The 23,515-nt window shown below is 44.3% G+C and overlaps 2 protein-coding genes across 2 annotated transcripts; both read right to left on the reverse strand.

Moving 5' to 3' along the window:
* Nucleotides 1-5,899: 5,899 nt before the first annotated feature.
* On the reverse strand, nucleotides 5,900-7,807 carry CUNH1orf68 (chromosome unknown C1orf68 homolog). The gene is made up of 2 exons (XM_039223615.1): nucleotides 7,677-7,807; nucleotides 5,900-6,891 (listed from the first exon to the last, which is right to left on the reverse strand). The coding sequence occupies exon 2, from the start codon at nucleotides 6,868-6,870 to the stop codon at nucleotides 6,049-6,051; it is 822 nt and encodes a 273-aa protein (XP_039079546.1). The 5' UTR covers nucleotides 6,871-6,891; nucleotides 7,677-7,807; the 3' UTR covers nucleotides 5,900-6,048.
* Nucleotides 7,808-15,029: 7,222 nt separating this feature from the next.
* On the reverse strand, nucleotides 15,030-17,410 carry LOC120225391 (late cornified envelope protein 1F-like). The gene is made up of 3 exons (XM_039223606.1): nucleotides 17,340-17,410; nucleotides 15,411-15,552; nucleotides 15,030-15,350 (listed from the first exon to the last, which is right to left on the reverse strand). The coding sequence occupies exons 2-3, from the start codon at nucleotides 15,529-15,531 to the stop codon at nucleotides 15,157-15,159; spliced, it is 315 nt and encodes a 104-aa protein (XP_039079537.1). The 5' UTR covers nucleotides 15,532-15,552; nucleotides 17,340-17,410; the 3' UTR covers nucleotides 15,030-15,156.
* Nucleotides 17,411-23,515: the final 6,105 nt, after the last annotated feature.

Consider the following 23,515-nt stretch of genomic DNA (forward strand, 5'->3'; position numbering starts at 1 on the left):
TCATCTGATATGATTCTCACTCTCTTACTCTCTGAGTGGCACAGACAGAGCCCCTCCAACCAGAGTCAGGATGTCAGCTTCAAGGACTGTGGACCTCACATGGATTGGGCACTATTTCAGGTGGTTTTATGAGACACCATTCCTCTGAGTGGACATATCTTATGTCTGATCACATAGGCCTGTATGACTCGAAAGTCCCAACCTTCGAACAACTCTGGCTGTTGCTCCCCCATACCTGCCAGGCGGTGTAGATCAGTCATCTCCTTTCTCAAGTAAGAGAGGGGTCTCATGTAAAGCGACTAGCACAATGCCCAGCACATAGTAAGCCCTCAGTAAATAAAGGGCAATTCCCTCTGTCCTTCCATGTAGACATCAAGAATCATATTGGCTATACATACATATATAATATATGTATAATGTATTTTAAGATTAAAAAAACTTAGATGTATATTACATGTTTATTTCTTAATTTTTAGAAATATTATGAGGTCTATCTGTATGCATTAGCCTTACTTGTGAATAATTTTCCTGAGAAAATTAATTCCTGAGGCATAGGCATTTTCCTGAGAGAGAAAACATCATTAAAAAATATGCGACACATAGAAGTGGGGTTAGAATTTGGCTCAGAAGATTTTTCTATTCCAGAAAAATTGCAGGGAAGCAGACTCACAGTAGAGCCCAATAGAGCAGCACCTCAGCGCATCCAAAGACACTCCCCCCTGTCTTCCAGGGGTTCTTCTATGTTCTGGACTTGTCATTCTCTTTAAGTCATTCCTAATAAGTCCTCCATAGATAGCATAGAGGGACCAGGAGTCAGGAAATCTAAGATGAGAAATGGCACACTGGGAGTTTTTTAACTGTAAAAAACAGAACATGGTAGAACTTTTGAATAGCCTTAAATGTCCTGAAACTGAATATCCTGTGCTTTTCTAACTCCTCAGTTTTAGCGAGAGGCACTCCAGCATCGTGCAATGTGAAGGTCCCTGTTTGCAGGCAAAGCCCCCTGATGCTGGCACTGGAAGGTTCTCTGACTCAGAGCAGCCCGAGCTGTCACGTGAGAGCTGCACAAGCTAAGCCTAGAGCCAGGTGTGCAAGCTACGCAGGACAGGGTCGGAGAAAACCAGGTCAATTCATGCTACTGGGCAGTTGTTTTAGATGATTCTTTAGATGCTGTAAAGATAAGAGTTTCTTTTTTCAGAGAAAAATAAACTTTAATAGGCACGAATAATATGGTATCTACCACCTGCCTCCTGGAAATCTCTCAAGGGTTCCCTTTGACTTGGTGGATATCTCCAGTGACACCATCCATCCTCACCTGTAGCAGCACCCATCAGGACCTCCTACCCTTTTGCTTCACCATGCACTCTCTCCCTTCTGCCCCTCACCCTTGCCAGGCCCCTCTCCTACCACAGAGTCCCTGGCTGTACTCTTTGCCTCTGCCTGGAGAAGCCTTCCCTTGCTGCTCTGTAATTAACTCCTACTCAACCTTGGATCGAGCTGCCCTTTCTCAGAAAAGTCCTTTCTGATCTCCCTGGCCAGGGAAAACTGACAAATTACAGGAAGTCAGGACACTCAGTTCCCTTCATAGCTGCACCTTTATATTTATTTACTGAATTTTTAAAAATCATTTATTCTCCTTCTCTGCTGTAAACCAACAGAGATGGTGTCTGGAACAAAATAGATGTTCAGTAACCATTTATTAGATGAATGAATGAAAATCAGACACAAAAGTTGGGGCATGTGGGTGGTTCAGTCAGTTGAGCATCTGACTTCAGCTCAGGTCATGATCTCATAGTCTGTGAGTTTGAGCCCCACATCTGTGCTGACAGCTCTGTGCTGACAGTTCAGAGCCTGGAGCCTGCTTTGGATTCTGTGTCTCCCTCTCTCTCTCTGCCCCTCCCCCACTCCCTCTCTCTTACTGTCTCTCTGTCTCTCTCTTTCTGAAAAATAAATAAACATTTTTTAAAAATTAAAAAAAAAAAGAAAATCAGACATAAAAGATACTTCTAGATCTTCCAGACTGGCCAGGCTCACAGAGGCTTCTCAAGTCCTGACATCTGGCTACTCAGTCTCCTGAGGTCTGTGTAAGGAGAGCGGAGTCTCCAGCACCAGCTGTTGGGGTTCACTGGGAGGTGATCCTAGAGGCACACTCTGGGTGACTTGAAAGCCCAGATCCCATTGGCTGCATCTCCTCATATGGTCATCTCCTCACATGACACACAGGATGGCTCTCCCAATGCTTCTGGAGTCATAGAAGGATATTTCTGTTCTACCTCACCTTATGCCTCCAAACTTAGTCCCCTGCTCTATGGGGATCAGGGACTTTTATTTATTTGCTTTCAATGTGACATTAACTTTCTGGGTCTAGGTGGTAACTATACAGAAGTGTTTGTTGAGTGATGAACTTAGATTTTGTGTACTTTTCTGTGTGTCATATTTCAATATAAAACCTTAAAAATATTTACAAAGACCTTCGCAGCAACTCATAATAGTGAGAGAGACACAGAGTGAGACCAAAACTAAGAGAAGGAAAGAAAAAGAGAAAGAGAAATCAATATACACAATAAAACCTTGGTTTGCAAGCATGATTCATTATGGAAACATGCTTGTAATCCAAAACACTTGTATATCAAAGCAAATTTCCCCATGAGAAATAATGGAAACTCAGATGATTCATTCCGAGACCCAAAAATATTCATATAAAAATGATTACAATATTATAATATAATGCAAAATAATAAAGAAAAATAAACACATTAACCTGCACTCACCTTTGAAAATCTTCATGGCTGGTGTGAGGGAGACAAAAGAGAGGATGGTTATGTAGGACAACTTTTCAGTATCACTAATGGATGTTGACTACAGTACAGTATTAATACATTTTTGTCATACACTGTATTTAATGTAACTGGCAATAAGGCAGCAGAGGAAAGGGTCTATGACTGCAGGCAGCCTGACCTAGAATGAAGCAAAGCCTTCCTAAGCTCACTCTTGTATGGAAAAGCAAAGGACTGTCTGTGGATGCTATGAAGTGACAAAAAGTACATTAGTGCCAGTTGTGGGCACTTTCCAACATTCTTAAAAATCACTGATTTCTGCCAAACACCACTGCCTGAGACCAAGCATATGAACATGGGAGACAGTTACCCACAATCCTACAGCAAGAAAGAGAGAGAGGGAAGAACTATTGTCTCAGTTGTAATTATGTGACGCTCAGCACCACGTGCTACTCATATTGCTCGTTTATCAAGTTAAAATTTATTAGAAATGTTTGCTTGTCTTGCAGAACACTCGCAGAACAAGTTACTCAAAATCCAAGGCTTTACTGTATATCATAAAGGGCAACAAGGGGATGGTTAAATAAATCACTGACTAGCCACACATCAGAAATGTCAGAAAGCAAACCACAAGAAATAAAAGATACAGTTGTATGCACTAACCAGAACTGGTGCTGAATATTCACTATTAAATGAAAACCGGTCATCACAGGGCAATACATGCTGTGCTTCTACATAATAAAAAGGGAGGCTCTTCAGGATATATGATGGGCTGAGATTTATTAATGCATGTGTTTGTTTTCTTCTACATTTCTTCTACTCACTCTCCTTACCAAGAGAATTATGTGTTTGCCTTTTAAGTTTTATAGTCTCTTCCCTCTTCCCTGTAAAAAAACAACAGAATGAGCTAGAGAGAGCTAGAACAGCTGGGAAGAAAGGGACAGGTTTTTATTCCTGGGTCAGTTCCTCTGGAAAGGAGAATCTCAGGATTGGGTAAAGAATGCAGAAAAGTAACAAAGCACCCAGAAAGACTCAGGCTATACCACCAGGATCAAACATGATTTGGGGGTGGGGGGGTTGGCAAGGGAGAAAGAGACAAAAGAAACCATACCGTCTGGTTGTTAGGGAGTTTTTGGGGTATTTCGTGAGGGAATCTTGAGCACCAGTGCTCAGGATATGGGATAATTGAAGAGGAGAGAAAATGGGAGTTCTAGAAATGTGTCATGAGGGGCGCCTGAGTGGCTCAGTCGGTTAAGTGTCTGACTTTGGCTCAGGTCATGATCTCACGGTTTGTGGGTTTGAGCCCTGTGTTGGGCTCTGTGCTGACTGCCTGGCTCAGAGCCTGGAGCCTGTTTCAGATTCTGTATCTTCCTCTCTCTCTGAACTTCCCCTGTTCATGCTGTCTCCCTCTCTCTCTCTCAGAAATAAATTAAAATTTAAAAAAAAACATTAAAAAAATTAAAAAAAAGAAATGTGTTATGAGATATGAAATGGATTCCCTATAATACTTTCTGACACATAAGTACTGGGCCAGACTTGTAGGATGCCATCCATTGGCCTCATACATTGGGCCACTGGAGGCTAGACAAAGACCTAATCCAAACTCAGTATGGTCAGTCCTAGAAAAGGGTGTGGAATTGGAAGTTAAAAAGTAACTTAATTTTTATCTATAAATGTGCAGCTGACCCTTGAACAACATGGTCAAGAGTCAGTTTGAACTGCACAGGTCCCATTGTATGTGGATTTTTTCAATAAATACAATATAATGTTTTCTCTCTATCTTATGATGTTCTTAATAACACATTCTTTTCTTTGGCTGACTTCATTATAAGAATATAGGATAGAATACAGATAATATACAAAATATGTGCTAATTGACTGTTTATGTTATCAGTAAGACTTCTGGTCAACAGAAGTCTACTAGCAGTTACCTTTCTGGGGAGTCAACAGTGTGGATTTTTGACTATGTGGGGGATCGAGGCCCCTAACCCCTGCATGGTTCAGGCATTGACCGTACTATTTGAATGTATACATAAGCTCATGCTACTTACCTAATTTTTAATTCATAAATACAAAAGCATTGCATTCCCATGTTCTTTGCTGAAGGAGCAGCTCACGGACCCCTGACAGGAAAGGAGCCCCCGGTGCCGTAAGAGGAGACAGCTGCTGTGCTGGGTGACTGGGCTGCAGTGGGTTTGGCTGAGGGGTGGGGTGTGATTTGGGGGGCCATGGGGGACTTGGATGTTCAAAGGCAGCACAGTTGTCCAGATGCCTCTCTGCGAGTGTCCCAGGGCAACCCAACAGAGGTTGCTTAGAACAAACCCAAGGTCCACAGATCCTGTTGGAATACTCATTTACACACTCACCAAGCATGCTGCCTCTTCTGCTCATGCATCAGGCCTTGTGAGGCTGCTTTGAACAGCACTAACCCCCTATCTATTTTTTAGTGTGTGGGTTTACAATCTCTGGTTATAAAAGTCTACCCCAAGCCCCCAGAGTCAGCAAAGTAATGGAAGAAGTGCTCATGAGGAAGGGTGTCTGGCCTGAGACCCAGATGCTTATGCCAAAAGATTCTCTTGGCAACCTCTCCCTCCATACCAGGGCTGTCTCCCAAGCCAACATGGGGAATGCCCACTTGCCTCAGGGGAGTCCTCACCTTTTCCCTCAGGTCTTTACGCTGTGGCCATAGGAAGGCAAACACATCAGATGAGAAAATGGAATCCACAGAAGCAGGGACATCATCATGAGGCTCCTGAGCAGATCTGATTTCACAGGTTTTCAACATCCAGAAAACTGAACCCTGAGTTATGTAGAGCAATCATGCTACCACAAGGGCTTCAGCATGGCCAAATCCTGTCCTCACACTCAACAGAAGGCAGGGAAGAGGCATCCCCCAACCCTCAAATCTCCAGCTAAGCTGCATGGGGAAGTTTATTAGCAGAAGTCTAGAATGCTCAGGTTCCCAGGCTGGATGGCACCAGCTTGGTTGGCTTGTTCATATCCACGCACACCTCTCCCTTTGGTGTGAAGCAAGTGGAAGAATTTCTGATAGAAAAGCATAAATATGACCAAATACACAGGACGTCACTGTGAATTGCATTCAGAGCTTTATTCTTGCCAAAGTTTGGGAGGGTGCATTAACTCTGGCAGGCTGCCTTGATAGAGAAGCACAGTGCACTGTGGAGCAGTGAGATTCTACACCACCGGGAATATGGGGAGGGGGACAGAAGCTGGTGAAGGTTCCAGAAGGTAGAGCAGGGCCATTCTGTATTTAGCAGCAGCAATCATCCTCATGATCACAGCATGCAGGACCTCGGGACCTCATGGGGATAATTCCCAAACAGCAGCACCCAGAATCACAGCACCCGGAGCCACAGCACCCGGAGCTACAGCACCCGGAATCTTCACAGCAGCCAGATGATCCTGAGTTGCATTCCTGGGGCCGTTGGATCCAGCGTCTCAGGGGACTCACCCCAAAGGTCCTGGGAGCCAGACAGCAGTAGCTGGTGGAACAGGGAGCAGAGCATGGATCAGGGGTGCAGCACGATGTGGCCGAGCCATTTGCAGAAGACTGAACATAGTAGGTCTGGCCAAAAGAAGGGCCCTGGACAGAGCAGGTCTGGGTCTGGCAGGGGGCTGGGCACTTCACATATGTCTGGGTTGGAGCTGCGTACTTCACATAAGTTTGAGTCTGGCATGGCACTTGGTATTTCACATAGGTTTGAGTCGGGCACGGAGCTGGGCATTTCACATAGGTTTGAGTCTGGCAAGGAGTTACACATTTCACATAGGTCTGAGTCGGGCATGGAGCTGGGCATTTCACGTAGGTTTGAGTCTTGCAAGGAGTTACACATTTCACATAGGTCTGAGTCGGGCACGGAGCTGGGCATTTCACGTAGGTTTGAGTCTGGCAAGGAGTTACACATTTCACATAGGTCTGAGTTGGGCACGGAGCTGGGCATTTCACGCAGGTTTGAGTCTGGGATGGAGCTGGGCACTTCACAGAGGTACCTTTGGTACTCTGCATAGCTCCCAATCCGGAACCTTTCACGCAAGATGGGGGGAACTGTGGCTGCTTCTGCTGGTCACACATCTTCCTGTGGCTTTGCAAATTCTGAAAAGAAAGGTCTTGTCAGAACTAGGAAGATTTCCTAGGGAAACCCACAGCATCCCTTTTGAATAGAAGGGTCTGTAAGTGGGAGCTTCTTAGAGAAGGTCACAAGCACCTAGACCTGACACAGAGTGCACTGAGGGCCAAGCATCTTGTTCAGCTTTTGTGCCTGTGCCTGGCTGTGTGCCTCAGTTTCCACAGTGGAAAATGAAGAGGGGGAAGGAGTGACGTCTGTTTCTACCCAATTCTAAGCCCCCTGTCTTCGTACTCACTTTGGTGTCTGCATCATTACAGATTCTCCTTGGGTAATTCTTTCCCAGTTGATTTCCCCTCACCACCAAGTCTCTCAAGCTTGGTCTCCCTCTTCCCTCTTGCCAGGCAGGCAGGATCCAGGAGAGGCAAGATCTTATCAGTGGCTCCTGAGCCAGCGTGAGTCTCGAGCTGAGCCCCACAGAGCCTGACAAGGTCGGAGTTTGAGTGAATTCCCACCATTTGCTCTTCAAATGGGCTGGACTACCACTCCACCCCATAAAAGAACCCAGTAGAAAAACACATGACTGCATGCGGAGGGAGAGGGGGAGGTGGTTCTCTGAAGAACGCTTCTCACTCAGGATCCACAGCTCAGCTCACAAGGCTGCCTCTCCCCATCACACTCCAGCCTCCAGCTCCCACCAGCTCTGCCCCAGCTCCTTCGGTGGCCGTCCTCGTGACTAGTCCCGACCACCCTCATCCCATCCCAGAGCCACCTCTCTTTCCTGCTGCGTCCCTGATGCCAGGCACAGACTTACCCTCTTCGCTGACAGAAGCAAGACAGGAAGAAGCCAGGGATCTAAGGAGTCGGCTGTTGGGAAGGCTTTTTATAGGGTGGCAGTGAGGCAATTTAATGGCATCTGAATGAAGCAGGAGAGGTCACGAGGACCAGGACTGGCACGGCATTAGTGAGATTCTTCCCCAGTATGCCTGATTCTTCATTCAGAGTCAGGACATGCCTCTGCTTGACACTGAATTTTTCCAAACACGAGATAAACGATTCCTGTGGCCTTCTTCATGAAACAAGTCAATCTTCTTTTCCTAGAAGTTATGCGAGATGAGATGCCTGTGAGATCTGTAGGTATGAAGCCATTTCTAGGTCACTAGAGTCTTCAGGGGCTTGTCCAAGATGCAGTCAGCTTCTCCATGTTTCATACACTGTAAGCTACACTGCTTCTTCCCAGCCTAAACAGTGTGTTCCTTCCGAGGGCCTCCATGGTGAATCCTGTTGGTTTGGGTGACTGGGCCTGGTGGTCTCTGCCTCCGAATGCCAGCAGCCCCCCCCCACCCCCCACCCCTCCAAGAACTCCAGGTTAATTCCATGGACTGGGTAGGAACTTAATGATCTCAGACCTCAGGTTCTATATCTGGGGTGTGTCTCCTCAGCTTCTCATGCCCTTCTGACCCCCTGTCCTCAGCTGTGCCTCACAGCCTACCCTTCCTCACCTTCCTGGACCTCACTACTAGGCCTAGATCCCTGAGACCCCAGTACAGAGGGAATTCTAGCCAAATGAACACTGCGTGATAATAATAATAGAGGATGCTAACATTTAAGTGAATGCTTTTTATGTGTCAAACAATTCCTGAAAGATTAAGGAAGTTACCCATTGTCACAAAACAATTAGGTAAGAAGCTGGAGTTCACACACAGGCAGTCTGCTTTCATAAGCCATGGTCTTTATCACTATAACACGTTGCCTTTTGTTTCTGGATATAGCACTGAATATCTGCCTCCTTCCTGTTCCTCAATGTAGTATACAGAGCAAGAGAGATGGGAATAATATGCATTAAGCACATCCTGTGAGGTAGGCTATGCTAGCCCTGTTTTGACAAGGAAGCTGAGACCCAGAGGCCTATGTAACCAAGGCTGTCCCATTGATAGGCAATGGAGTATCATTTGAACCCAAGCCTGCCTAGTTTCAGAGCCCACGCTCTTCCCACTGACCCGTGTCAGGTTGCCCAATGCAGAAAGGTATCTTGATCCTGAACCGAGTCCAGGTTGCAAACTGCCACTCCCTCATATCAGCCGGTGCAGGCCCCACCATGGCCCCACTCCTCTAAGGGAAAGGTGCCTCTGCATGTGTCCATAATGGATCCCAATTTCCCCAGGACCCATATGCTTAAGGTTCCCCAATTTCCCTAAACCAAGAAAACAAGCCCCCTCGAGGCCACAGACACTTCCCTGTTCCAAGCCAAATGGTGCAGGGTCTGCCCCTGAACAATTTGGAGGAAGCAAGGGGAGATTCAGCCCCAGGCTTGAAAGTTTCCTGCTTCCCCTCATCATTCCCGCATTGAGTGTGCCTGTAGCACTCCATAGCTTTGTGTGTGAAGCCCACCAGTCCCTGCCCTGCCGGGGGGGGGGGGGGGGGGGGGGGGGGGGGGGGGGGGGGGGGGGGGGGGGGGGGGGGTGTTAAGGCTGTTCCCTTGCCCATTCTCCTGTGTTCCACCTCAGCTGACACTCAGGCCTGATGTTTTATGATGGAAATTGGACAAGACAAGGATTATCTTTCACTGAAGCTCTATGTATCACAGAGGGGAGCTTATCACATTTGGTCTCCGTAAGACTGTCTTAAATAAATAAGGAACAAAACTTGCCTGAGCTCACATAGCTACAAGTAGTAGATCTGGAATTTTGAGCCCAGGTTTATTCTACTTTTTTTTCCACATGCTATTTTTAACATTAAAATACATGAAGTTTTAGGAACCATACCTTTTAGCGAATAGACATGGTCATTAGGAAGCTCTCTATATCAGATGTAGGATAGGACAGCCTCACTCTACATACAGGGAAGAAAATACCCTGGAAGGCCAACCATTTTAGGGCATATCAACAAAACAGAAATAGTTCAAGGCACAAATAGAACTCAGCCCTAGTTCTGATTCTGCCATTGTGGCACCGTGTGGCTCCACTATGCCTTGCGATCTCTAGGCAGTTAATGTTAATGAAGTTATAGTTAAAGAAGCCCCTCCTGGCTATGATATGCTATGATTGTAGGGGCTTGTTCTACAAGGAAATGTATTCATATCCTAACTGTCCAGGCAGTTATTCCCACGAGACTCTAATTTCTGTGCACTGGTAACTGTGAGCACATTCATTGTGTATCGCCTGGCTCTAGCACAGGACCTGGGGAACACTAACTGCACTAATGAATGAGTGACTGAGTGAGGATGCTTTACACTGACCATACAGCCTAAACTAACCTCCTTCCTCCATGCAGCAAATGCCCATCCAGCTATTAGCTGATCTGTGCGCCTCGTGATACCTCTCAGCTCTGATTGGCTCACTTCCTGCTCTGTGGGGTCAGGCTTCCCGTAATGGGTTTGACATCTTCAGTCAGTATGAACATCTCTGGTGAGGATACTGTTGCCATGTGCCACCAAAACAGGTGGGTGGGCTGTGCCCCACCCATTTTATAGGCTGGAATGGCGAGGTGTGGAGAAGTCAGGTGACAAATTCCAGTGCCAGGGTGAGTCACAGGGTTATCCTCAGAAGTCACCACTTATCTCTTTGGGCAGAAGCTTACAGAAGTAGAGACCTGTGGATTCATGCAATAATAGTCTGGTAGACTCACAGAGTAATAGGAAGAGAGAATCATGAATTCACAGAATGACAGAGTCACAGATTCAGAATCATGGCATCTCTGAGGTGGAAGGGATTAAAACGTGTCATGGGGGTCTGCCCCTGGCGTAACACAAGGCAATATCTGAGTCATCTGCCTTAATGGGCTGCTCTTCTTAGGAGAAACTTCTGGTCCTTAAAAGCTCTCTGCAGTCCCCTGGTTAGCTCATTTCAGGACTTACTATCTGGATAATCAGAAACTGTATACTTGACTATCTTAAGGTCCTTTATAGCACCAGCATCAATGAATCCTGACATGCACTACATGTTTGAAGTTGTACCCATAAATACATGAACCAATTCAAGATTTCAACTCAGTGGTAACCCCAGCTCTGACCGTAGATTGGAGGGGGAAGTACCCAATTTGACATGCTGCTCCCTGAGGGCCCTCGCATCCTGGGTGTTTTCCTTGATCAGAGACTGCAGGCACTCAGGGCAAAATCTGGGTCTCTCTTTTCTTGTGGAAGAGAAGTAGGAGGAAGTGAGAAGCCACACACGCAGGAGGTGGAGGGCACAAGAATCATGGTACCCAGTGAGAAATCTCACTTTTGTGTCTGCAAAGACAACACAGAGGTCCCCTCCCTTAGATCCCATGTCCCTGTACATCTCTGCTCCAGGCTCAACTCTGAGACTTTTGCCAGAGATCCCCTGAACCATTATTCCAGTGGCAATACAAGATTCCTCCTAGATTATCAGGAGATTGTATCATAGAACCACAGAATGGAGGACTGGTATGAGTAGGGCCTTTACAGGCATAGAACTTCACCCCTATATTGGTACTGAGGCCCACAGAGAAGGGAAGAAATTTGCTCAAGGCTACACATCCAGGTAGGAGCAGACTTTAGACGGGAATTACTGAATCTCATCCAGGATACGTCCGCTTACAACACATGGCCACTGAGTAGGCTTGCTGGGGGACACCCTCACTTGGCCTCATCCTTGCCTCCTTCCCTGTCCCCCAATCCCACCAAAACTACCACAGGGGATCCAATGAAAGTCATCAAAGGATCATCCTTTATGGAGCAGAGACTGTTTTCACATATGTAGAGGAGGGTCACACAGGATTCCCACTGTGTACACATGAGGGACATTGAAATCTGAGAACCCCAGCACCACCTGGATCAAAGCCTGGGCTACACTTGGGCCAGAAACACAGAGTAAGACAGTACCAGAACCCTCTTGATTACAAGGCTAGGGAACATCGGTGCCCATATGTCCCTCTCTCTCCTAGAATGATCCACTAGGGTCGGTTTCCTTGAACTTCTGCCAGCCTTTCCCTTATTTTATTCTCTTATAACACACAAGGTAACTAGTCCCTTGGGTTTATCTACCACTTTGTAGAGCTGTTTAATTTCATGATTCAAAGACCACCCACTGAAATTTTTAGTAGAAATGGCCTCACCTTTGCACTTTAGGATACATGGAAGTTTCATGTTTCCCTAATACATTACTGCAGATATAAACCACTGGATCATATTTCCTCGTGGAGCCCCCCGCCCCCAGCCACTCCCTCCATCCTTCCAGAGCAAATACCCTGCTTTGTCCTTTATCCCAACCCCCCACCCCACCCCAGACCACCACACAAAGGACCAATTTCATTCCTACAAACTTATGCCAGAGAGTACATGGTTCTCCTCACAGCCTGATTACATGAGTTTAGGCAATCTGCTGAACCTTTCTGAATCTCAGTTTCCTCATCTGTAAAATGGAGATACTGACAGTCGGATCATGCAACTCTTCTGCTAAAATCAATCTAATGACTTCTCACTCTGTTCAAGGTCAAAGCCTAAGTCCTTACAATTGCTTTCGACTAGACCCATGACCCCACACCCTTACTTCCTGACTTCATGTCCCACACTGTTCCCTACTCGATTCCTTGATACAGTGGCCTCCTTGCAGCTCATCTGATGTTCCAGGCACACTCCTGCTTCAGGGAACTTTGTTCTTTTTTTTCTTTCCCCAAAATGTTCTTCTCCCAGACACCCATGTGGCTAACTTGCTCACTTCCTTCCACTTATGACCTTGGGAAGGCTCTTGCTGGTGACCCTGTTTAAAACCATAATCACCACCTAATTGTCAGACTCTGTCCCTCTTCCAAGCTCTGTTTTCTCCATAGAGATTACAACCATTTAACACATGACATATTTTAAGTATGTACGTGTTTTTCATTTTCTCACACTATAATGTAAACTCTATCAGGTATCTTCATCCCCTTGGTCCACTACTCTATCCACAGTGCCTTTCTCAAGCACTTGGTGCCCTCAAAATATACCTATTGGATGAGAAAATAGCATATTTTTCCTTATTCATTTTGTTTGTCATCTGTGTTTCTTTATGAGAATACTTAAGAGCAGGAGAAAATTTTATCTGTTTTGTTTACATCTATATTGTTAGATCTCAAAACTGTTCTTAGGACATAGTAGGCATCTAATATATACCTTTCGAATAAACACTCCAGACAAATATTAACAGGGAATAAATCATGTCTAACATATGAGCAAGTACTAATGGAATGTGAGTTACTTTTGCTAGGATTGCTATCTATTATTCCACATCAACCATATGCAATAATCACAATTGCATTCAATCCTGGGGGGGGGGGGGAAGACTGAAAGCAGATAGGCAGGGTAAGAAATAGGCATTTTCTTCTAATTCAGATGAATTATATCCCAGAAAGTCTGTGGTCCCATCACGCCAGTCCCTGGCCATTCCTACCACTGTCTTCCACCCTTTTCTCAGACCATTCTAATGAATGAAATTCTACCCTTCTCCTCCCCACACTCTGTCCTATAGGCATGAAGCCCCTTGTTACAGAGCTCTGCTGATTTGAGGCTTCCTGAAAACCACAGGACTAGAATTTCAAATAGTGTTCTGGTTTCTATACAGGTAGACCAAGGAATATAGTTTTGTCCCCAGTGCCCTTCTGAGCAAGCACAGCTACTTGGCAAGTCACAGGATGACAGGCAGGAGTCCAGATACTGCTGCCCTGCCTCTGATGCTTCCATATCTCTGGGTAACGCCAGGTTCTCCTTTTATTCCTCTAGCCCCTCCAATACTCTTATAACAAACTCTCTGCATTAAACCCTTCTCTATTTCAAATAGCCAGCGTGGTCTCTGTTCTCAGGACTGGACACTGACATCCTGAAACTTTTATAATATAAATTACATAGTACAATCTTCTCCAGGGAGAAGGGGAGAGGCATCTAAAAAATGAAGGAAATAAATATGCAATCCCAAATGGTAGTGAATGCAAGAACAGTAACAAACCAGGCTTTTCACAAAAAATGTTTCTCGGAAAGCTTGAGGGAGTCATGTTGATGCCCACCTCAGTTCTTCATTTTTTCTTCTTAGTGAATTCATTTGGCCTCAAGGCTAGGATCGACTGCAATATCTAATCTATCATATCCAAGGCTTCTGCCTCAGAGAGAGCTCAAATCAGCAGAGTTCAGAAACAGGGGGCCTCCTATCTCTAGGACAGCATGTGGGGAAGAGAAGGAAAGAACTTCATTACAATCCTGATGCTTGGGTTTCTGTAAAAAGGCTTCTAAAGTTTTTTTAAAAATTTAAAAATCTGGATTTCAGTCATACTTTGTTTAACCAGACTTCTTTATGTTCACAACACAGAGTAAGGAGAGCACTTACAAAGATCAGCAAGCTTTCTCCATCAGTTCCCAACTGGAGCTGGGATATTCTGTTATCTTAATTCTCTTAAAAACAGTGAGCAAGTGGGAGAGAGAGAGAGGGAGAAATATTGCTCCTAAGAGGTATGTATGAAGCAACAATTACATTTTTTACTTAATAAGATCTTCTGTCGAAATCACTTAACTGGCATGGCTATTTTTCATCACAAATGTTTTTCCAGTTTTATTGAGATATAATTGACATGTAACATTGTATAAATTTAACATCCATAATTGCCATCTCTTTTCTGTGGCAAGAACATTTAAGACCTGTCTTGTCAACTTTCAATGTAGAGTGCTGCAAGTACTGTTATCTATAATCACTATGTTGTACATAAGATCCCCAGAATTTATTCATCTTCTAACTGGAAATTCGTACTCTTTGATCTACATCTCATTTCCCCACTCCCTGATAATCTCTTTTTTAAGTTAGACTCCTCTGGGAATTCTAGTCAATCCTGATTTATTGGTTTCACATGAATACTGCAGAAGTTTAGATTTTCATGGAGATAGACATGCATTAACTATCAATTGATTAAAGCTTAGTTGGTTGATTTTTCTCAAGTCTAGTAAAAGCTGTAAGTCTGTTTTCTATCCAGGGAGGACTAGGACTTAGATAAAAGAAGGAAAAAAAAAAAAAAAGGAATAAAAACCACCAATCAAATTGGGACTTGAAAGTAAATTCACGGTTGCAAAACACACGTTTTAGGGTATTTTTCAGCAATCTGAGAAAAAACGATATTCACATGAGGTCAAAAAGAGCACAAACCCAAGGTATAAAGTTGATGGCTTCTGAGAAGCAAACGTTTCATGTTTATTCATTTGATTGGGTCCAGGACAGGAAGACAAGAGAGAAAAGGGGACAAAATGCTAGGCTGTAATAGGTCTTTTATCTTTTAATTCTTGCAGTGCTGTTCCTCGGTGTTCCTCGTGGTTATGGTCAGCAGCAGCCCCCAGAGCAGCAGTCAGAGCCTCCAGACTGTTGGCCGCTGCCCCCGCCGCAGCACCCGGAGCCCCCCGAGGGCTGGCTGCAGCAGTCAGAGCTCTGGTGTCTGTGGCGGTGGGACCTGCGTCGCCTGTGGTGGCTCAGACAGCAGCCCCCACCCCCGGAGCTGCAGCAGCCTCCGCTGCCCCCTGAGCTACAGCAGCCCCCGCCCCCAGAGCTGGAGCCACAGCAGCCCCCAGAGCTGACACTGCAGCAGGAGGAGACTGGGGGGCACTTGGGGGGGCACTTGGGGGGACATTTAGGGGTGGGACACTTTTGCAGGCACTTGGGAGGGGGCTGGCACTGCTGCTGGTTCTGCTGGCAGGACATCTTGGTGGGATTTCAGTAAACCTGAATGAGAAATCAGAAACACACCCCGAATTAACCTCCAGAGCCATTACATTTCTCTCTCTTAAAATCCTTCCTCATGGTTGGGGAGGGATATCTAAAATATGTGTGCATATTCTTTATCCGTTCAACAGTCAATGGACATTTGGGCTGAGATATATACATAATATAATTATTTATATATATTATATATATTACTCTATATTATATATCTATTACTCAGCCATAAAAACATGAAGTCTTGATATTTGCAACAACATGGATGGAGCTAGAGAGAAGTATGCTAAGTGAAATAAGTCAGTGACAAAGAGACAAATACCCTATGATTTCATTCATATATGGAATTTAAGAAATAGAACGAGGAAAAAGGGAAAGAGTGAAAGAGAGAGGCAAACCAAGAAAAAGACTCTTAACTACAGAAAACAAACTGATGTTACCAGGGGGGAGAAGGATGGGAGCATCGGTGAAATAGATGATGTGCACTTGTTGTGATGAGCACTGGGTGATGTATGGAAGCATTGAATCACTATATTGTACACCTAAAACTAATACAACACAATGTTAACTGGACTTTAAATAAAAATGTAAAAAAAAAATATCTAAGTGTATGTAAACTTATGTGTTGAAGCATATGGTAATAGCTCTGTTGTTAACTTATTGAACCTACATTAGGTTTAGTGTGTCTTTCAAGTAATATCTTCATTCATTAAGATATAAGTGTTTGTCAACTTATGTGTAGAAGCCTGTGTGAATAGACTTATACTAAACTCATTGAAACTACACTGTATGCAACATAAAATAAAATACATATACTGACAGAATCCTGTGTGAGACAGTGAATGTGTCTTCTTTACTTTTCTAGAGTGGTCCACAGTTCTTAATTCATTTTTTTTTTTTTAATGTTTGTTTTAGAGAGAGAGAGAGAGAGAGAGAGCAGAAGCAGGGAAGGGGCAGAGAGAGAGGGAGACACAGAATCTGAAGCTGGATCCAGGCTCTGAGCTGTCAGCACACAGCCCGATGTGGGGCTCAAACCCATGAACTGCAAGATCATGACCTGAGCTGAAGTCAGACGCTTAACCCACTGAGCTACCCAGGCGCCCCCACAGGTCTTGATTCTTTTTTTAATTTTTAAAAAATGTTTATTTATTTTTGAGAGAGAGGGAGACAGAGTGTGAGGGGAGAGGGCCTGAGAGAGAGGGAGACACAGAATCCAAAACAGGCTTCAGGCTCTGAGTTGTCAACACAGAGCCCAGTGAGGGACTCTAACCCACAGACCATGAGATCATGACCTGAGCCGACGTCGGAAGCCCAACCTAGTGAGCACAGAAGCATCCCCACAGTTCTTGATTCTTAAGTGATTAAGAACAACTGCTAAACTCATACATCAACCAATATCCAAATGGTAGAATGAAATACTAGAATGGATCTCTCATGTCTTTTCAAAGACATATTAAGTCAATATATATTAAGACACACACACACACACACAATATAAATTGGGGATCTGCACAGTCATGGAAAAGCTTCCTTCGGAGCAATGGGCTCAGTGTTAACAAGCCAGTCACTGAGAGACTGTATAGTTCTTGGTCATATATCACATCCCTCTCTGACCACAGGGACTAGTCTTCCCAAGTGGTTCCTGCTTGGTCCCAAACAAGCATCAGTTCTGACTTTCTGTCCTTGCCCCTTGGTTCTCCTCAACACTCCGCTCTGCCCCTCTCCCAGAATGACATTCCAGCTCCAAATCCACCCTGCGCAGTGACCCCTCTGGGTCTCATAGAAACACTCACCCTGGTCTCAGGCAACTGCAGTCACGTCCCTGAGGAAGCTGAGCAGATGAGGTGCCAGCAGCAGGGACACCTTTTATATGGGGCCCAGGGCTGGGCTTCAGGTGAGCCATGCTTCTGGAAGGAGCAGGACATGGCTCTTGCACAAGCAAAGCACGTGCAGGTTCTTCCTGACATTCCCCTGCCCGTTGGTTCTTTCCACACTGAGCTAGGAGAGGGAACTCCCAGTCTGCTCGCCAGGAGTCAGGGCTTTGGGGGAGCAGTTGTATAGGTGGCATTCTGTAAATCATACTCTCCCCCTTGTCTCTGGCCCAGGTTTGGGGAGACCAAATTGCCTCTGGATAGAGGATGCTAGTGCTGTGGTCTCTGAAATTCCTTTTCTAAGGAGATTATGAATGCCTTTCTTTCCAACCTCTGTCTTAAATTCCCCCTTGTCTATCTTTGAGAAACAACCCTTTGGCCTAGATCTTCCTCTGAATTGGGATCCAGTAGCTGCTCTGCAAGGTTTACTAGGTACTGTGAGGCTTTTCTTCCCAACAGGTGCAGTCATGTTTGGTCTGGTATCCCAGTCCAGTGGTGGGCTGGACAGTCAATGTGTGCATCTCTTCACAACTCTGCATTCAGTGCACTCAGATGGGTAGCTTGGAGTCTACTGTGGTGGAAATATTTACACCATTGAAACTGGCACCAATTCACGTTCCTTTTTTCCTCCAGAAATCCCACTGCTTAAACAAGATATGACTTCCCAGGGCTCAGTCTACTCCGCTGGAGTAAACATTGCTCTTTTCATTGGGTCAAGTCTATGCATCTGTGGGAGTAAACCAAAAATCTTTTACATAGCTGCTTCTCTCAGAATCGTTCGGATTGGATCCTGGGGGCTAGTATATCTGTATTTGTAGGTGGGTCCGCCTAGGGCATGTTTTGGTTCTTGCTGAGAGTGTGCCATGATTCTGCCCTACCCCATGGAGTACCCCCCATGGAGACAACAATGAGAAGCCTGGTAGCCCCATGTTTCCACTAACTTGTAACCCTTATCAGAAAGTCTCCCTCCCTCCCCTCTTTTCCTCCCATATCGTCTCTCTCTCTTTCCCTCCCTCTTTCTCTACCAATATGTCTCTCTCTTTTTCTGGTGCACACACGGACACACACACACACACACACACACACAATCACACACAGAGACATGGGCACACATGCACTGTGGTAACCATTAAGGAAACACATGAATTTTCTTAACACACAAGAAATTTGATATATAGAAAGAGTTCTTCCCATAATTAAAAACCAAAATCAAAAAAAGACACAAAAATATAACCCTTTATCTCAGACCACAGACACTTAGGGTGAGAAAATTTAGTGTTGAATGTTCCACTTATTGAAAATTCCTCGTGATATCTGACTCTTTCCATATACTTTCATAAGATACATTTGTTCATGTATCTTCTCACAAGGTACCTCTAGAAACATCTATCATGGAAAATAGATGCCTAATGATGACAAAGTTGATGCTCATGTTGATGATGAATGTGAGAGCAAGGGCAAAAATGATTCAGTTCTAAGCTTGCATCCCTTCCCTGCAGGGACCGGGAACTAACTGCCTTTGTGTGACTTGGACAACCAACTCAGAATGCATGTGCTGGATAGGGTGGGAAAGAGTTTCCTGGCAAGTATCGCATTAGGAATGGCCTCCTGTCATACAGAACTACATTACTCTCTGGTGTACAGTACAGTGATTTACCATGTTTACACGTTATGCTATGCTCACCACGAGTATAGTCAGCATCTGTCACTATACAATATTATTACACTGTTATTGGCTATATTCCCTATGCCATATTTTCATCCCCATGACTTCTTTATTTCATGATTAGAAGTATGTACCTTTAACTTTGGTATTCACTAATGTCTGCATAAGTAAGCATCATAAAGTGACTAATAAGCAGAAAAAATAATAGGAAGTCTCAAGAGTGTGACCACAGGCATACATGATTGTTTCAGAGGTTCAGGACCTTGGGAAAGATGCAGAATCAAGATCCAGAGTCTCCTAACAGGATGGGCTCAGGAGCAAGATCTCTGACAAGACTTCTGTCAATGTTTTTGATGGGTCAGATGAGGAAGATAAGGTCGGAAAGGTAAAAGAGAGGCACAGGCCCTAACTAACTTGTAACTCAATAATTCTTAAGTAATTTCCTCCCTTTGTCCATAGCGGGGAGCCACAGTTCCAAGCGGGGGAGCAGAGTCCTATTTCTAGCCTCCCTACCACCTTCACTTGGGACTTTGCGACAGTGACGTCATTTCTCCACACTCCCGTTTCTTCAGCTGTCCTCCTTCCAAACTCAAAAATCAGTCTTCTAAAGACCTCAAATGTTAGTCAGAAAAGTATATACATAGCTGTCTCAACAAATTCTCAAAAATAAATCTAATAAAATTTAATATTAGATCTCAATAAAAAAGATCTTAGAAAACTCTGAGAAAAAAGATTATCTGTGAAATGATGAACACAGTTTGTTTCAAGTAAGAAGAAATCATAATGTGTCATTATCAATTAGTTTTGTGCTTAAATTCCAACAAATTAAATAATAAAGAAACGTGTATATGATATACATGTAAAAGAAAGGATGACACAAAACTATCATCAAAGTAAAATAAAATAATTGATCTGAAAATGGTTAGAATTAGTAAGAAAATTCTCTAAATTGGCCACATGCTATAAATAGGCAAACTCTGGTTTAAATTTATGAGCTCAAATGGCCCTTTATATAAAGCCACTAACCATGAAGTAGTTAAATCACCTGAATAAAAATTGTCCAGGACTCATATGAATGAGCCTACAAAATCACCTACAGAAGAGTGAATTAGAAGAATCATGCTGTTCTCTTCTAAGGGAAGAGCAATTTATATAACTAATAAAATAACCAATTAAATGTGTAGCGTTTGTTAGAGACATAAATGACTAAATTATGTAACTAAATGACTTTCAAAATCACATGTGAGCAATAAGAAAATATAAGAGCTTAAAGATAAATGGGTAATAGTTATTTAAAAATTCACAAAATATGGGCGCCTGGGTGGCTCAGTCAGTTGAGCGTCCAACTTCGGCTCAGGTCATGATCTCATGTTCGTGGGTTCGAGCCCCTTGTCGGGCTCTGTGCTGACAGCTAGCTCAGAACCTGGAGCCTGTTTCACATTCTGTATCTCCCTCTCTTTCTGACCCTCCCCTGCTCACACTGTCTCTCTCTTTCTCAGAAATAAAATATTTTAAAAAACATTAAAAATCACAAAATAGAGGGGCACCTGAGCGGTTCATTCAGTTGAGTACCTGATTTTAGCCCAGGTCATGCTTTCATTCCTGGGTGAGCCCTGCTTTGGGTTCCCTGCTGTCAGCTCAGAGCCTGTTTCAGATCCTCTCTCTCTGCCCCTCCTCCCAAAAAAATGAATAAACATTTTCACAAAATAGAGAATTCAAAGAAACAATGAATATCTGGAAAGATGTTCACTTTCCCAAATAAAGAAATACGAATGAAAACAATAAAATATAATTTTATACCCATCATTGATTATTTTAAAGAGATACTCTCCAATTCTCGGTTACAGGTATTAAAACCACCCTCTTACATAGTTCTGTTACAAAAGCTTTATAATCAGTTCTAAATTGGAACATTGAATCTTAGATAATATCCTAAAATTCAGACAAAACTTCAGAATTTTAAGATGTTAAGTTTTGTGTAATTTACAATCATAAACACACACACCACCTCTAGAACAAGGGTAGGAAAATACAATGTTGATTAAATAAGAAGTGGTCATGATACAGGAGGTAGTTTCACGAAGACTCATGGGGATTCCACTCTGCTACTGGGTCTGGGTCTACCCACCCGTGGTCTGTACCCTCTGCCCCAACAGATGCATGCCTACTTCAGCTGCCATCATCAGAAGTAGCTCTGGTTTGGAGACGGAATGGATCTTGCATTTGCTTCACACCACAATGGAGGAGGTACATGAGATTACAGATCTTATTACAACAGTTTCTGAGGATTCCAGCTCTGAGAAGAGACTTCGAAAAGATAGCATAAAATACAATTCTGATCATACAGTTTGAACTTTATTGTTGAATAAGGTTAAAAGACCAAGAGCAAATCTGGTTCCATACCAAACTTTGGGGATTATAAATCCGAGGATTTCAGCTAGAAAACCTCCTTAGTCTACATAAAGCATGATGAGCCCAGGAGGTAGAGGGTAAAAAGATCAGAGAAGAGAAAAGAGCATCTGGCCTGAGAAGGCCCAGGAATATCTGGCTTTTCCTTCTCTGCTCTTCAGTGGTCCCCAAGGGCGCTGGTCAGCAGGAGCCCCCAGAGCCCTGGCAGTGGCGGGAGCCTCCAAGGACTCACATTCGTAATGCCGGCTCTGATAGAAGAGATGGGGCCTTGGTGACCCAGCAGCAGCTGCCACTCCCAGAGATGAAGCCACTGCAGGAAGAGACTTGAGGGGGTCCTGAGGCTGGGCACTGGGGCGAGGGACCTTTGGGGGGTTGGCATCACTGCTGGCTCTGTTAGCAAGACATCAATAGAGCAGAAGTTCAATACTGCTGAGAAAGAACACAAAATATTTTCATGTGCATTAAGTAATTTCGGTGGTATTACTTCCTCTCCACTTTTACACCTTTCCACCTAGAAATAATGAGTTAACCTTAGAAAACATCTACAAAGTCATCCTGCAATTTCAATAAACTTTGTTGATCTATGCACTAAAGACAATGTTCTTTCATTCCACTTCCCAGATGAATTCTGTGTCTGCAGGGAATTAAGAAGTGAGAGAGGCACCAGCCTTTCCAGACTTGCACAAGGACCCTGTACCTGGTAGAAAAGGGCACTCTTCAGAGACATGCCTTCAGGCCAGTCCCCCAGGCAAAGTTGACATAGACTCAAGCACAGCAGCTCTTCCTCAGCCAGCAAAAGTGCCAGTTCCAGATGAGGCTCCTGACAAGTGTCATCAAGAAACATTGCACTTCTGGGGGCACCTGGGTGGCTCAGACGGTTAAGCGTCCGACTTTGGCTCAGGTCATGATCATGGTTCATGAGTTTGAGCCCCACATCGGGCTCTGTGCTGACAGCTCAGAGCCTGGAGCCTGCTTCTGATTCTGTCTCCCTCTTTCTTTGCCCCTCCCCCACTCACACTCTATCTCTGTCTCAAAACTCAATAAACATTAAAAAATTTTTTAAAAAAAGAAACATTGCACTTCTAACTTCCTATGTTAAAAAGTTGATTCTATTTCAGATATAAATAAAACAAATCTACTTTATATGTTCCTTCAAATATCACCTTCTCATGGCTGTCTGATGGTTCCACCCATTCCTCCTCTGAAAACTCACCAGCTGTGTCTCCACCCCTGCCCAGAGCCTACCCTGGGTTTCCAAAAACATTCATCCTGGGCAATGTTGTTCCCAGGTATCAGGACAGCCGAGGGGATGAGGATCCAGTTCCAGGGACATCTTTTATAGGAGAGCGAGGCCTGGGCTCCAAGGTGAGCTATGGCCCTGGGTGAGGCAGGTGGCAGCATCACATTTCTGTGTGTGCTGGGTTATCCCTGACATTCGCCTGCTCCTTGCTCTGTCTCCTAAAGTCCTTCATCCAGCTGCCCGAAGGCCAGGGTCTCCAGTCACCCAAAGCTGACGTCAGGGCTCCTGAGTGGGCATTTCTCAAGATTGAATCCCAATCCAATGACTGGCTCAGTTATTGGGACCAAGATCTGTTTGCTCAGGTCACCATAATCTTATGTCTAGTTTCACATGGCATGGTATGCGACTGACAGTTCTGATCTAGGTTATCTGAAAACATAAAGCAGATGTATAGCTGTTAAAGGACAAAGTATGATAAAATAAGAAGATAGAGTCAGGGCTCTCAGTGCATTATTTTAAATGAAGGCTCAAAACTATCATAATATAATTGGCAATGATGTATATGTGTTGACTGATGTGGAGAACAAAGACTAAAGACATGTAGAAAAATTTCAGTCTCTTTACAACTTGGAGCCCATTTATAAATACTTGAGGCAGGCAAAGTGACCTTCCTCAAGGAACTTAAAACTGTATTGTTAATGCTTTGCCAAAGGCAAAAAACAACCTTAGCTTGACATTACCCGGACCTCCAGGATTCTGTAAGTCTTTAACATATGAAAATCC

The sequence above is a fragment of the Hyaena hyaena genome, unplaced genomic scaffold (assembly GCF_003009895.1).
Source record: "Hyaena hyaena isolate Hyena2069 unplaced genomic scaffold, ASM300989v1 scaffold_1382, whole genome shotgun sequence".
In the NCBI taxonomy this organism is placed as follows: Eukaryota; Metazoa; Chordata; class Mammalia; order Carnivora; family Hyaenidae; genus Hyaena; species Hyaena hyaena.